Source organism: Lethenteron reissneri, chromosome 27, assembly GCF_015708825.2.
Source record: "Lethenteron reissneri isolate LAM-NWPU_2019-01 chromosome 27, ASM1570882v1, whole genome shotgun sequence".
Taxonomy (NCBI): domain Eukaryota; kingdom Metazoa; phylum Chordata; class Hyperoartia; order Petromyzontiformes; family Petromyzontidae; genus Lethenteron; species Lethenteron reissneri.
This window is the reverse complement of record NC_083805.1, coordinates 7,337,291-7,353,069: the sequence shown is the minus strand read 5'-3', so window position 1 is coordinate 7,353,069 and position 15,779 is coordinate 7,337,291. Positions and strand designations below refer to the sequence as shown.

General features: G+C 40.6%; 1 protein-coding gene across 11 annotated transcripts in view; it reads right to left on the bottom strand.

The window, feature by feature from the left end:
- Nucleotides 1-15,779, bottom strand: part of DEPDC5 (DEP domain containing 5, GATOR1 subcomplex subunit) — a 50,256-nt gene that overhangs the window by 12,239 nt on the left and 22,238 nt on the right. For 5 of the 11 annotated variants that reach the window (XM_061561287.1, XM_061561290.1, XM_061561289.1 and 2 more), the window contains exons 22-33: nucleotides 14,908-15,111; nucleotides 14,643-14,757; nucleotides 11,792-11,901; nucleotides 10,819-10,893; nucleotides 9,631-9,814; nucleotides 7,772-7,938; nucleotides 5,150-5,267; nucleotides 4,551-4,718; nucleotides 4,087-4,303; nucleotides 2,549-2,718; nucleotides 2,161-2,263; nucleotides 509-580 (exon numbers count right to left, since the gene is read on the bottom strand). In XM_061561287.1, coding sequence (XP_061417271.1) covers nucleotides 509-580; nucleotides 2,161-2,263; nucleotides 2,549-2,718; nucleotides 4,087-4,303; nucleotides 4,551-4,718; nucleotides 5,150-5,267; nucleotides 7,772-7,938; nucleotides 9,631-9,814; nucleotides 10,819-10,893; nucleotides 11,792-11,901; nucleotides 14,643-14,757; nucleotides 14,908-15,111 — 1,703 coding nt within the window. Of the gene's footprint in view, nucleotides 1-508; nucleotides 581-2,160; nucleotides 2,264-2,548; nucleotides 2,719-4,086; nucleotides 4,304-4,550; nucleotides 4,719-5,149; nucleotides 5,268-7,771; nucleotides 7,939-9,630; nucleotides 9,815-9,856; nucleotides 10,200-10,818; nucleotides 10,894-11,791; nucleotides 11,902-14,642; nucleotides 14,758-14,907; nucleotides 15,112-15,779 lie in introns of those variants that run through there. The other 6 variants (XM_061561293.1, XM_061561295.1, XM_061561294.1 and 3 more) reach the window with 3 other exon arrangements.

Sequence of the window (15,779 nt, the reverse complement as noted above, 5' to 3'; positions counted from 1 at the left end):
TTTCATAACATTCCTCATATAATAAAATCCTTTACACAATAGCCATGTATCTGAATACATGGACAAAACTAAAAAAAAGATGCATCCCCACTTGCTTGTAAAGTATTTTTAACATTATTATAGGTTCACAACTGTGACTTCTCAGTAGCTTTTGACAGGCAAAAACATACTATATTCTATTTTGTATTTACCAGGTAAGATCTACTGAGCTATGTAGCTATTTTGCAGAAACTACCCGACCAAGAATGTTGCTCAACGAAGTGGCTTATTACGTGGACATTTATAGCAGCCAAATAAAATGGACCAGGAGAAAAGTCCACACGACCACGGGGGGGAGAGAACATGCAAACTCCAAATACACAGGTGTCAGGGATCTTAACCACAACCTCCTGCATACCAAGCGAGGAAGTTAACATCTCATCACTGTGTCGCACCCTTTCATGACTGGTGCATGCCAAATCTTCTCCCTTTTTTAGCAGTGGACGTGTGGCTTAAAACATTGACTGACCTGTGTGTGGTAAGAAGAGGAGGAGGAAGAAGAGCGAGGACTTCGCACTACCTCGGCAAAGAAACTTCCCTCCTGAGTGTCAGCCAGTGCACGGACAGAGAAAGAAAATATTGCAAGATACTAAGAGAAAGGTGCTTGGAAATGGGAAAAACATAAATACATTATATAGTAAAAAAAAATAGTAGACGTCAATAAATTTTCAAAGACGCAGTAGTAAGCGTAGTAAAACAGACACAAGAACAAATAACATGAGGATACAAAGGGTCAAAGCACAATAATGGGAAATGAAGTAAAACAATATCCATAGCATCATCAACGCATTTCACCCAAGCCAACAAAACAATCGTGCTGAGAATACTTCTGCCAGGGAGCTACGTAAGCAGATAATGAAAAGTAAACAACTCGGACAAACGACAAATGATGCCGTAAGAGCATCCACCAAGTTGTTCTCTACAAAGCCCAACGCGTGTGGCTGCCTGAATATAAATGAGCATCTGAAAGTGCTTCACTTAAAAGCGTATGTTCTATAGCGCTTGACACCAGGGCTGTGCCAAATATCACCGCACACCTTAAAGAGCTGGGCGATTCTCACGATTTCTAGCCGAGAATTGTGATTCCACTCAAAGAATGTATGTTGAACTTCTTTTGCACCGTACGTAGCCAACCGTGCTAATCGGAGGTGCGCGGGATGAACAACAAACTAAAAGAATGGGAAATAACCATTCGTTACGGGATCAAGGGATTGACAGAATCATGGTGAGGTTGTTGTGGGAGAGGAGGGGCAGGCTGTGGAGAACTCGATATGGTATTTAAGCAGGAAGGCAGGAACCGTAGGGATATGGCCAGCCGAGTAGAATAGCCATTGAAACATATGGCCGATACCTTAATAAAACGGGAGCAATTCTTAGCAATACTGGCTTGGCTGGAATCAGCCCCGACACCAGCCAGACAGTATTGACCAAAATAGCAATTACTACTTATGGGCGATTCCTAAGCAGTACATTTCAATGGGGTTCTAATACTGGCTGGCTGGAATTGACCCCCGATACCAGTTGGCTAGTATAGACCAGAATTGTCATTAAATAGTATAGTATTTCTAGTGCATATAATGAATCTGATTTCTTTCCGATTAGTGAGGCATTCAAGAAAGATCAAAGTACCTGTTTGCCCTGAATGGCCTAATGGAGACTGGCCCAGACCAGTCTCTTGCCTGAATCTATGCGGTTGAGATAAATTGCTCTTTCAGGCCAGAATATCTGTGAGAATCCTTTTCAAATGAATGGAGATGTTGACCTGGACAAATCAATTAATTGAAATTGTAATTTCTGCAGATTTGTAATAGGAATTGGGATATGATCCCTGCAGGAAATGCCAAGCTCTACTGCACCAGTCTTGTCATTGGCAGCGTCCTGTACCGGAACATGACACTTATGGTGCAATATCAACATGATTAGCTTTTGCTGCATTTGTGTTTCTAATCGGTATAAAATGAGAAAAATGCTATATTTTTAAGGCGAGTATTGCACCTTCCGAGAAATTAATTCTAAATACTCTTCATGAACGTGAAGGGGCATGTCGAAATGTGACACTTCTAAAATGGAAATGTGCCTTTTCTCAAATGGAAATGAGATGCCCTTATGCTCTCCAAGTACCTTCCTGGGGCTGTCCAGGTAAGTTGGGGTCATACTGGGAACCCCAGGCTGTGAGTCTGTGGTAGGTTTAATCGCATTCACCGAGTATCGCTCCTCTTCGCTCCTGCATAGCAAACAGGCACAATGAAATAGGCAAACACCCTGTAAATAAAACCCTTCAAGAATATATTTCACTTAAGAATGTAAAAAAATATATTGTTTTAAATAAAAACGTAAATTTGTTTATGGACATGGTAATTTAATCATGTCTATTAAGTGCATTGAAAATGGGAAGCATGTGCAAGTTATACAAGCATTACAGTTCAATAATTTAAATGCAACACAACTCTAAGATTCCCGTGGCTATTTTAAATGCTTCTACAAAGTCTGCTCCCTGGAGCGTGTTGACCTTTGGATGGCCTCCATCTCCAGAAGAGCGGCAAGGGCAGATGTGCCTTTTCTGATGTTAACTGGGTTGCCGGGATCCTGGCCCATCATAGACGCCACACTTGGCCCACAGGAGGCACCAGACGCCGGCGGCTTCAACGCAGGAATCTTAACCATACCATCCGGTTGTCTCTGTGGCCATAAAGCAGTTATAAAATTAGCATTCACTGTTGTTAGAAGCATTCGTTTTTAATTACTACGTGGTAAAGTTAAAAATAAAATCAATAAAAAGAAATGAAAACAATACAAGGCATGCGAAAATATGAGTTATTTTGTAAAGTAATCATAAGGAGCACCAGTGGAAATGCCATCGTTTAAAATACTTTTTTGTTCAAGTATACATGATAACTTTGTAATGGGGGCAACTAATTTGTCAGTTTCAAATACAATAACCAACATTAACTCGACAATCTTCACACTTCAGGAACCATCATTACTATTTACCTCCATCATCAATTTAACAACCAAGTCACAAGAGCGTGCGAACACTTGAGCGCAAGCAACATTTGTCAGTTTAAGGAGTACGCCGGCTTTAATAAATGTGGAATATTGTATATCACTTTCGATTAGTGACGAGTCATAAATCCTAGCTTTCACTTTTATCCAGCGTGCAAACAAAACCAGTTTTCTTCCAGTGTAGCACCTTGCAAGATCCAGACCAGTAAGCATGTCTAAAAAAAGGTGGTAAAATTGCATAACTTTACATGACTATTAACTACTGTTGCACCCGATGAAACATATTACAAATGCATTTGTTTAAATGTGCAATTATTTCTTCCTGAAAAATATGTACCCTTGAAAAATACTTAAAGGGATTGCTTAAAATGTTAGGTTCTTGTACCTTACAAAAATCAATTTCAATTTTAAGAGCTGTTAAATAATGGATTAGCCATTAAAAATACCAATTCTATCTGATTGGCATAAACGCCAAAGGTGTGGGGAATTTGTATGTGTATCTCGACTTGTTTTGCAGGTATCTTGCAAAAAAATGTGCAGAGCCAGCGGCCTCTTCACCCAACCGTGACGGCACAAAGGCCAATGAAGCAAAGCTTCTTAGTTGGACACTCACGAAAAATATTTTTGGAAGCAAAAAATATATATTTTTCTACATATAACAGGCAAAACATTTTTTATATGCTTGTTACCGTGAACAGTAAAGCATTAATATGTTGCAATAAATGGGGGTTGTTGTTTTAATCTGGACCTTAAAATAACTTGATATTTCTGATCAAATTACAGACAATCTTGAACATTCAACAAATTATCAAAACAGTGACAATTAAATAAAAAAACATGTTTTACATTCACAGAATTACCTACAATATTCAAATATTTAAACTGTGCATGTAATCAACGGTTGGGCAGAATTATCAGGTGTGGGATTAAAAATGTTAACATTTAATTACAAAGGGATACAAGCGTACACATGTACGCAAGTAACTGTAAAATGCTGCAATAGTTCCAACTTGCGAAGGCACTACAACGGTGCTGAAGAGTTACGCGTATGATGCGGTCGGAGCGGTGGCGTCGTCGCATGCGATTGAGGCTCTCCATGAAGCGGATGAAGTTATCTATGAGCTGCAGCTCCTCGTCCTCGCTTCGCTGCCACTCGTAGCTGTTGCAAGGCTCCTCTCCCTCACAGATTCGCTTCGTGAGTGCCGTGGCCGCAGGGAGGAGCAGGAATCGTGTCCTCCAGAACTTGAGCGATTCAATGAGACTAAGTGCACAATGGAAAGGAGCTTTTCGAATCAAAACTGGCACCGAACTCGAGAATAAAAATACAATTGTTAAAAGATGGTTGGCAAGAGCACCCCCTGATTAGCACGGTTGGCTATGTACGGTGCAAAAGAAGTTCAACATACATGCAAGAGCAGCGGAATTTTAAGCAGCGTTCATAAGGCAACACACAGTGTGCAAATATGCAAGCATGGGATACATATGCAGGCATAAGAAGCTGTGATTACCTAAAGTCCTCAGATCCTGCAGAGCAAATGTACTGATCAAGGTAGTTCCACTTGTACTCCTCCAGACGCTCGTGGCAGAATTCTACCCAGCAAGAAAGAAACTCGCCATCCGAGTGTGGGGTACAGAGGCTGTACGTGTATGGAAACTGGGCCGACTCATATGGGTGCCTGCACACACAAGAACGCAGACAACTCATGGATTCAAGCTGTGAGAAGATGACAGCGAGCTGTGCAGTCTTCAATACTTTGAATTATAAAAAAACACAGCTTAAAGATTCATTATATCCAGTGAAAAATATGTATACAGTAAAACCTTGGATTGCGAGTAACTTGGTCTGCGAGTGTTTTGCAAGACGAGCAAATTTTTAAAATATTAATTTGATAAACGAGCGAGGTCTTCAAATACGAGTAGTACGTATACGCTTTGTCTGCCGAGCGTCACGTGATCACAACTGATATACGAGTGCTTTGGATCACAAACACGTTTCCGGAACGAATTACGCTCGCAATCCAAGGTTTTACTGTAACATGGGATGGTCATCGTAGCGTAATATTTTTTACATTATTTTAAAAGTTCTCAAAATAGATCTGGCACTGACTTCGGTAAGTATCGTGTGACGCTGATCTTCTTGTCCTTCAGAGAAACAATGTGCAGGTTGCGACCCATGCTGAGCCAGTGGTGGGTCTCCTCCTCCACCAGTGGCCTGGAGAAAATCCCTTCAAATCCATTTTGAAAACAAATTCGAAAAAGCATCGGTAAGCTCGTGCAGTGTTAAAGAAATAAGCATCAGCGCAACGAAATCCACTGCACAACCACACTCTGCTGCTTGAGTGAAAAAAAAAAACATACGGCAGTGCACTCAAGTACAGGTGTAAACGCAGCACGTATATAAAAGGTGATATTTTATCCTACAAAACGAAGTGAATATGAACAAAAGTAACAGAGGGGGGATTTTTAAACATAAAAAACAATGGCCGATCAATAGTCTAAACCCAAGTAAATTCTCCAGGCCCACATATGACCCTCAAAATTTATTTATATTATTGAACTAAAAGTATCTGGTTTTGCAGATTGTAGCTCAATAAATGTGCACTATTTATTTTACTTCAAATCCAATATCAATCTAAATACAAAAGAGTGTTCAATAAATGAAGTATTCCTGTGAATGTCTACTGTCCACATCAATAACCACTTAGGTTAGCCGTGACCTTTATTGGCCGATAGACATTCCTGCTTATTTCAGCTCTCCCCAAATTACAAACTTGACTTTCCTTTGTAGACTCAACATTCATGTATTTTTCTAAGGAATCTCACTCAATCTCATCAGTTAATTTGGTATGAAGTGCAGAAACTCCTTTAATATTAATACTCTTTTGAAAAAATTTAATGAACAGATTGCGCCCAGTTTATTTTGTTATTCCTCTCTTGTAACTTCAGCACGAATTATATTTGTCATGAATTTTTTTCAGCTCCCGGGTTACAAGCATGTCTCCTGCTGCAATTGATGCCAATTCAAACTTTTGTTTATAATGCAAGTGCTGTACGCATAATTTGCTAATGAGATGGTGAATATGAGTCAGACGTATTACCAATGCATTTTAAATAAGGTGAAAAAATCCAAAGCTGGAGTAATCACGCTTCCTGGGGGGGGGTGGGGGGGGAAATCTCTGAGTGTATCAGGTTCGGGCTAACCATCTGTCCAAGTGCACATGTGCTGATAATTTAACTGTGACCCTTTATGCTAATGGAGCAACATGTCGCGCCAGGGAGATTTCGATGATGGACAGCCTTTTCAAGAGGTTTTTTAATAACTGATAAGAGATCGCCATAAACCCATGGGCAAATCCAATCGAAATCGGTAAGCCACCAATTTCCAGCAACTTTTTTTTACAAACACAAATCCTTGGCTGAACATACATATATATGAAAACGAAGTATGTTAAAACGAATTTCTGCAGTGCAATTGTTGCATTTATGTTGCATTTATGTTGCATTTATGTTTGTTCTATTGTTGGAACTTTAATGTTAATTAAAAAAAAATAATAATAATCATCATCATCATTAGCCATGGACTTATTTGCTGGATCACAGCCTCATCACTTCATCGGCATCCCCTCATTGCAAGACAATACCACATTTAATCTCACTCCTGCATATGAGCTGATATCAATGCTCCATCACTGTGATGATCGCCCTCTCGGATGTGTTCTCTCCATTGGTTGCCATTCCAAAACCCGGCTCCATCCATCAGTCATTATCCCGATATATCCTGCCAAAGTCAACTTTCCTTAACAGTCAATATAATGTATCTATCACATGATTACTCTCCGATCTGTGTTCCTCTGCCTCTGTGCATTTGCAATCATGTAGCTATGTTGTGGTTATTTCTGTACTCTTCAGCTTTCATTCCATCTTCTATATCAGTGTGTTTCTGAACCATGTCTAAAAGGTAATACGCACTTCTTGAAAATATTCTTCTTCAGGCAAACTTCTTTCCGTTATCAAATTCAGATTTTAAAAGGCACTCTATCCTGCTCTCGTTCATCTCTATTTCACAATTTCATCCGTATGCACCTTCAATAATTGCCCGAAGTACACATGCTCCGACATTATCCACTTGAGTTAATCCAACAATTATATTGTTATCAACGCTGTTGAAACTTATTTTGCTCCTTCATCCGGAATCCAACTGTAAAGCCTTCTATGTTAACTTCTTCAATCATTTACACAAGGTAATTTTCATACGTTATTCTAACCAAGTTGTCACCGAGTCTAAGATGGTTAATACTTCCTTTATGTATGCTATCTTTAAAACATATATGCTATGAATCTCCTTACCTGAATCTTAACCTGATTTGTATTTTGTTGCTTTCTTCATGCAATCTCATCTTTATTCATGCTTTTGATAATGTAGATTTTTGTAAAAGTTTGGACGACTGCTTCAGTTGCCATTGAATTCATTGCTTTTATATAGTCTATAATAGCCAGACAATGATATCTAAAATTCATTTGGATTTTCTATGCAAGGCTAATTATGTTCAAATGAAAACATTAGTTTAAAAAAAGAACTTCTCTTACATGTAATCACTTTTCCAGAAATGTACCCAAAACTTTCACGACTATACATCCACTTGAAATTGAGCCATGCTTGTCTAGAATAGTAATGCTCCTCCACTCACCTCTCCAGATATGCCCTTCACAAGTGTACGTATGCTCCCACCTTTGGTGAAACGTGGACTGCTGCTCAATGGTAGACTTGGGGTAGACACATTGGTCTTGTTGGTGCGGGGCTGAACAATCAGCTGGTAGCCCTGCATTAACCTCTGAGAAATAAACTCCTCGTACACTTGCTGCGCTGTCAGCCTCTTGACACATTCCTCGTCGCTTCTGCAACGGTGCCAGATGACAAAATACACACCATGCCAACAGCAGTCTTGCAAATCAAAAATGTTTTTTAGGTGCAATGTAAAATAGCTCAAGATTGAACATTATTTTCTAAATTATGTACGTCACTTGAATACCGTATCTGTAAATTCTGTACAACCGGAACACATTAGATGTGTTTTTAGCCAATTAGTCGTTTGCAGAATATAGTAATATATTAAGGTAAGGGACAGTACATTTTACAAGGGCAAAATGGTGGAGGTGAAGAGCTCGATTTATAATAAAAACAAATAACCAGATTAATTTAAGAGCATTCATTATTATAAAATGTCTCACATTATTACAGTTCAATTATTTAGCTTGGTATGAAATCACCTCATTACAACCTAAAGAACATTTTGTAATCAAAAATAAAACAAATGCCGTATTTTCCCCCATATAACCCGCGGGGTAGACCACTTTTTACAAACAAAACAAGACCCTGCGAGGTATATGGAGGTGCGGGCTATCCCAAAAAATATTTTACATGTGTGACATGTCATAACTCGTTAAATGTTTTCATGGAAAGACTATCCACTATGCAACACGTACCTTTGACTAAAGCACTGCTGAATAAACCACGCACACTAAAATTGCACACGTTATCACATTTTAAATGATTCGAATTGTATGTACAATGAAACGACAATGTTTGAAGTGGGCGCACTTTGTTTACCGTAGTACTTTCAGTGGCTGTAGGGGGGTGTGAAAGTTTCACTTGAGGCTATGGATTGCACAATGGGAAGGGCCAGAACAAACGTCTACCAGACGCGGAATCATAATTGCTGAGTCCCTTAGGCTGCTGCTAGTAGCTGAGCGCTATACAGTCGCGACCATGAGCTTTGTTTCAAACTTCCAATGGCTTTGTTGCCAGGAGGCAATGGCGTTACCGTAGTGCCGCTATTATCTGCGCAGTGCGCAATCTACCAGTGCGAAAACTGTACTACTGGTCCAGTAGCTGTAATATGATGAGGTCGAATGCTGGTAAGCCTAACAGTACGCTTACTTACTTATCTACCAGTTATGTGTTACTTATTTATTGGATATTTACTTTTGTTGCTTATTTACGGTTTTAAGTTCACTAATTTCCAGTTAGTTTGTTTTCTTTGTGCACGTTATGATTTTAATATTAACAATTGATAGTGGATTGTATTACAAATGTATACTTTGTATTAATATGATGGAATTAAGCTGCAGTAACGACGTTAAAGATATGAATGCATGCGGGGTATATGGAGGTGCGGGCTATCTGAAATTTGTTTTATACAAAAACGCTATTTTTGCGTGGTATATGCATCTGCGGGTTATATGCGTATGCGGGCTATATGTGGGAAAATACGGTAATAACTTTCTCTCAGACATCATCAGAATGTAAAAGTTTTGGTGTGAAATAACAGTGTCTGGGCCAATAACTTTTAGATTTAGTGCACAATGAAATTAGCTGCATATATGATGATGAATTCCAATAAATGTGTGTATACACACTGCATATGACATTCCCCAACTCAAGCACTATTCATTACGATTCAAATATTAGCCTATTAAAAAACCAACTGCAACACCCATTTCTCTTTAAACATATATCGTAATGTAGAAATGTCAACAGCAATGATCGCTCTTCTCAACAAGACACATTGTGCTGCCGATGACAATCACCTGTCTGCATCAAACGTATCCGGAAGCAAATCATAGCATCCCTCCGAGTAATCGTTCTGCAAGGACTGCTTGTCCGGAAAGTAGTCCGTGGTGAGAGGAAGACAGGCAGGGGTGGTGAGAGACTTCCAATCCACCCCAACTGTGCAACAGAAACTGGGCACTACCGGAGGAGAGGGGCTGTCAGCTTTGTGGGAAAACACCCCCGAGCACACAATCACAAATCAAATGTCCACGCACACACGCAGAGACACACAGCCCACGAACATGAAAGACATTCACAGTATGCGATAAGAGGAGACACAGGGACAACAAAAAGAGAAAGATTGATTAAAAAAGCATTGAAATCAGTTTAATTATCACAAATTCATGCAGGCAATGTGCAATGCTGAGAATAAGTGCGTTTAACATGCATTCTTTAACGTTTGTGATGATCAATATAAGCATTGGATTGGTTAAAATAATCGAAGTTTCATAATGTAAGAGATAACATACATTGCACACAAGAACACTTGCAGCATTCAATAATTGAACATATATAATATAATAATTACCCAATAACAAAGTCACAACTGCAAACATCACAGAAATCAGAAATTACAAGGCAGTCGAATATATGTATGCAATTAAGGTGCTTATGTGAACACATGAATGGCTGCATAGGGCGTGCCAGTTTTAAATGTTTTTCCAGTTAATAAATTGAAAACAAAAGTTGCAGTTATCCTTTGCCACCATAAAAAACTTTTTTTATATAGTACTATGTACATGGTGTAAAAAAAATAAACATTTCTACTAGCATTTAGGTTTAAAGTAGCAGTCAGCAATGGTATGAATACATAAATATTCGTTTTAGAAAATTATAACCAAATAAACAGTGATAATGCTAATTCAACGTCCATATCAGTGGTCCTCATTAAAAGTAAGTAGATTTCTAAAAGCTTTTGAGACTCATTAGGGGAGATAATTTGCATGAAATAATGCCAGAGAATATATGAGATGTTATCCATTTAAATAAATTTCATGCAAAACCCATCCCTCTAAATAGCTGTGGCTTTATCGACTGTTTTGAAAGAACAGACATGTGACCTGTACGCTACAAAAATGTATAACGCTTTGACAAGCACATTGGAAACCACAAGTTATGCAATGACATTAATGAATACATCAGCATGTTTGGCTTTCGTTACTCACTGGGCTCTGGGAGGGGGGGTAGATTTTTCTCGACTGAAACGGCTGCCTTTTTCGAGACAGCATTGCAAGAAAAACCTGCATCACATGAAACCAATTAAATTTGCAAAAAGATGCAGCGCTCATGTTACAATCTCATTACCGTCTAGGTAATGCTTTCATAAAGACATGGAAAGATTGCAAATTGCACACATATTTAAATAGAGTCGGGGATGAAGCATATACTAAAATATAACTACACCCTGCAGCATTCGACCATCCGGCTGAGGTTTAAGCTACGGCATCGCAATTGATGAATTAACCCTCTGCCTAATACAGACATTTCACACACAGAGTATAGGATACCTGTACCAGCAAGGGCTGACGTAAAGATGTTTTTTTAACAGCGGGCAAAGAAACTAACAACATTAGCAGTAAAATATATCTACACCTTGCAGCGGTCTAACATCAGGCTGAGGTTTAAGCTACGGTATCACAATCGATTAATTCACCCTCTTCCTCCGACAGACATTTCACACACACACAGAGTAGAGTATATGTCTACCTGCAAGGGGTGACGAAGTTTTTAACAGAGGGCAAAGAAACTAACAACATTAGTAGTGAGAGCATTAGTGAATGTGAGGTTATATAAATTAATATCTTGCACTTTTTATAGCGTTGCTGTTTAATTATAATTTGCACACGAGCACATTTTTATTACTCTGGTATGTTTATAAGCTGCAAAGTGTTTTCCAATTAACAATTCAAAAGCAGTTTTATTCACAAAAAGACAAGAGTATAAATACAAGAGTAGTTTGTTTTTAGTTTATAGCACAGCTATTATGGTAACTGTACGAACAATATAAATCTGCATCCCTTGGGCCCTTAAGAAAATTACCATTGAAACCTCAACTATTCATTAGTTGACTATAAATAAAAAATCCTGACGGCAATGACATCAATCAACAACAGGGGAATATAAATGTATAATTATTACCGTGCTTGGGGGGGTAAGGGGAGAGTTCTTCAAGGCTGCATAGGTTTGTGCCACTGATGGACGGTGGGAATGGAATGTCCTCCGAGATATTCCGTGAATTTTTGCGCTTCCTTATAAAAGACAAAGACAACGATCCTCGTTAATTATTCTACAGACTGTTGGGGCAAGTGCGTGTTCAAGAGCATCTACTACCGCCAGCAGATATGTATGTTGAACTTCTTTTGCAACGTATGTAGCCAACTGCGCTAATCGGAGGTATCCGAGGAAGGTGGGTGGCCAGCACCATGCCCGGCTATCTTTTGTCTCTGTCTCCGCAGTGGTGATGTTTACAGAACGCAGCAGGTACTCATTTAAGGCTGAGTAGAACTGGCAAAGGCCCATGAGCATTTCAGATATTCGTCACCGACGTTGTCCATGAGCGAGAATCGAACCCTGGTCGCTGAGTTTGTAGTTACCCCTCTCCCCACCACACACACACACTGGAACCATCAATAGCCTGGACAACACTGCAGCATATTTAAAGTTGCACGTCAAATAGAATGTCGATTACAGTACAAAATAACATAACCTGATAAAAATAATGTATCTGCATTATAACATATCGCATGACACTTGCAAAAAGTGTATAAATACAGCTCTTAAATATGCTAGAAACCGCATGGTGCTATGGCTCATTTCTACTCGCTTGAGGATGAAAGTTACATTATAAAGCTATTTCGTATAAACACATTTTAAAACCTATCCAAAGTCTCATCGCTCCAGGCTAAAACATTTCTCACATGTTTAAAGGTACTGCTCATACTCATATAAACAACTTCAGATGTTAACAAGACTGCTGAGGAGGCTAGCCTCTTAAGTCTTTCCTGTTGCTCTGACCTTATTTTTATTCCACATTCCAGACACTGCCAATGATTTCCTAATAATCCTGAATAAATGAATGCAATAGGCCATACATAAAAAACAGTCCTAAAAAATTGTGTAGGGATTCATCACTGTTGTGATATTACCGTCTGAGATATCCCACCCCCTGAGGTGTGACTAGGAATTTTCTCATTATTGAGACGAGGCAAAATTCAATGAGCAAGTTAACATCTGGCAGTGATGCTATCTCAGGCTGCCTCTCCCACTGCTTCTATAATACTCACTGAGCAAGCCACATTAGTTATTTACTCAAGATGCTAAAGCTGCCTTTTTGAGCCTCGTAGACATGAACGTATCAAATCAAAAATAGATTTAAAAAGCTACTAAATGTATAAACTTATCATTGTGTAGTGACATAGAACGGTCACTACTGTGTCGGCCCGTACGAGGGCTGTGGGCCCCAAGGGGGTGCCTGGGGGGTCACGTGGTGGAGGGATCCGGACCTTCCCAGAGGTGGGGGAAGGGAGGCGTGGCCTGGGAAGTGAGGCGTGTCCTGGGAAGGGAGGCGTGGCCTGTAGAGAGCCAGCCACGCCTGGGCGGAGCCGGCCACGCCAAAGCAGATATAAGCGTGGTGTGAACGCAGAGCGAGGCTGTTGTACTGTACTCCCAAGTGAAGACATCATCGGTCGTCAAGTCCCGAGTCGTCGTCCTGGGCCAGGCAGGCCGTTGCCTGCCTGGTCCAGTCTGTGTCGTGTTCCAGAGTGTTAGTGAGTTGAGGAAGGTGGTCACCACCTTATGTACAGTGTTATATTACTTACCGTTTAATAAATAGTGTTGCCTCCAAGTTGCGTGTGTGTGCACCTAATTCGAACCCACTACATTTGGTGTCAGAAGTGGGGTATTTATAGTGGGTGTTCCTGTTCTTGTTGGATGTTCCTGTTCTTGTTGATTGTGGCACACACACACTTTGATTCATTGATGGGGATTTTCTGCTTGTAACAGCCGGGACGGCTGAGGCTTCCGAAGGGGAGGGTGATGTAGTAGAGTTACCCACTCGATGTTCACAAACTGGGAGAGCAAATCGTTAACAAGGTTTTCCCGCTCAAACTAACGGTCAGGGTCTCACAAGCTGTGAGAGCTGACCGTAAACAAGGTTTTCCCGCACGACCAAACGGTCAGGGTCAGATAGGGTGAATTGGGATCGAAAAGCAGATTGGGAACGACCAATCACAGGGTTCCACAAGGTGGTCGGGGATTGGACAACCCGGCCACGAACAAGTATAAAGCCAGAGCGCTCAGAGCTCTCGGGGAGTTCGACTACACGAAGACCCAAGACGGCGGAAGAATTCTAGGACCCTGGACCAAGCCCTCCAGCCCTTATAAGGGCTAGGGTTCAGAGTAACCAGTGGTCGGGGAGACATCTCCCTAGGTCCAGTCAGAGGACACTGGAAGAGCGGGATATTAAGTAGCCTGTAGGGTGCGGAGGCTTGTACGTTCTGAGTGTAACGGGTGAGGGGACCGTATACCCCTCAGTGCATAGGGACTGTGTTCATAAGACGAATAAAAGTGTGTGCTACAAAAGACGTTGAAGAGTCCGTCTGTACAACACTACAATTGTATTAGTAGTGACAAGAAGTGCAGTATTTATTTCAGACCAAGATTACTGGTTGTAAACCTTACAGATGTACAGCCACATCTGGGGCTCCCCACACCATGCGGCTCAGAGGCTATTGGACCATACTTCACCATACTGGTCAGTATGGGTTGGTGAAGGTACGTACATATATTTATAGATATGCAAATAAATAGTCGTATTCCCTGCAGGATGAACTAATAAAGGATTTTTTCATGAATTTCAATGGAAAAATTATTTTTGGTATAAGTCTTTACTGGTAAGATAACATTTTTAAGACAATGTTTTATATTGAACATCATTAAGAATAAAAAAAAAATATTATGGCATAAAAGGTTTTTCTTTTGTGTTACCCACCGATCAGGTGTACTCTCACTCTCAGTAAACTCTTCTGAATCCACAAGCTGGAGGGCCAGCTCTTCTGGGTTGGGTCGCATCTGATGGTGAATCTGAAAAGCTTCTCCCGTGGGACCTGAAGCCAATCGACAAGAAAGAGAAAAAGTTACGTTTTCACACGAAACATTTTTTTATCTTCATAAGCTGTTTTTGCCATTCTCTAAATTGTATTATCAAAGTGCTATCGTGCTTTCAGGCTCGTGTAACGACACGAAGGAAACATTACCGACGGGGAACGTGTGCATCCATCGGCGACGGTTGGAGGTGAGCTTCAGGGGCATGCGCGACGGCGCAAAGGGGTTGATGAGCGCGCGCTGCGGGGGACAGCTGCCATGCTTGGTGCGCAGCAGCGATTCGGCGCTGCCCACCTGGAAGCGACCTGGAGCGCTCGAGTCCCCCTCGTCGCGGTAGTTGTTCCTCTCTGCCAAGTCTGATCCCGTGCGACATGCGGACGCGTGATACAAAAATAAAATGTAAGAGGGGAAGGGGTGGGGGCAGCCCTGCAATTTTTTTGCTCACACCACTGCTGGCGGAAGAGCCAGCAGTGTTGTTGTAATGTTCTTACCCGTCCCAACTAGACACCTGTGAAAAAGAGCTTTATAGCTCATCAGATTCCTCCAGTATAAATGCAGATTTTGATTCACTACTAGGGGGTATTTTTCTAGGCTAGAGAGCCCTGATAGAAGATAACTGTCCTACTCTTCCATGCTGAGAGATGTGAGAAGACCAACACTTTACACTACTACAAGTGAACTGCATATCAACAGTGATGTAGCCAATACTGCTGGCTGGACAGAGGCAAGTGCAGATTGAAGAGACATGCTCACTGTTTGAACTCCAGTGCCCAGAGATCAAACCGTTGACCTTTAAACTGCACGGCCAGTGTGCTACTCCTTATACCATGGCAGTAGCCCTCATCGCACTCATACAAGACTAGCTGAAGATTCACTGACTCGACTGTGCTTGCTTCATCTCAACAGGGAGTTACAGCTCAGTGCTTCATTAACAGATTTTTTTTTCAACAAATAAATGTTATATACATATTCATAATGGTTTATACTGAAAACACGTACGACACAAGACCGTATAGATATGAAA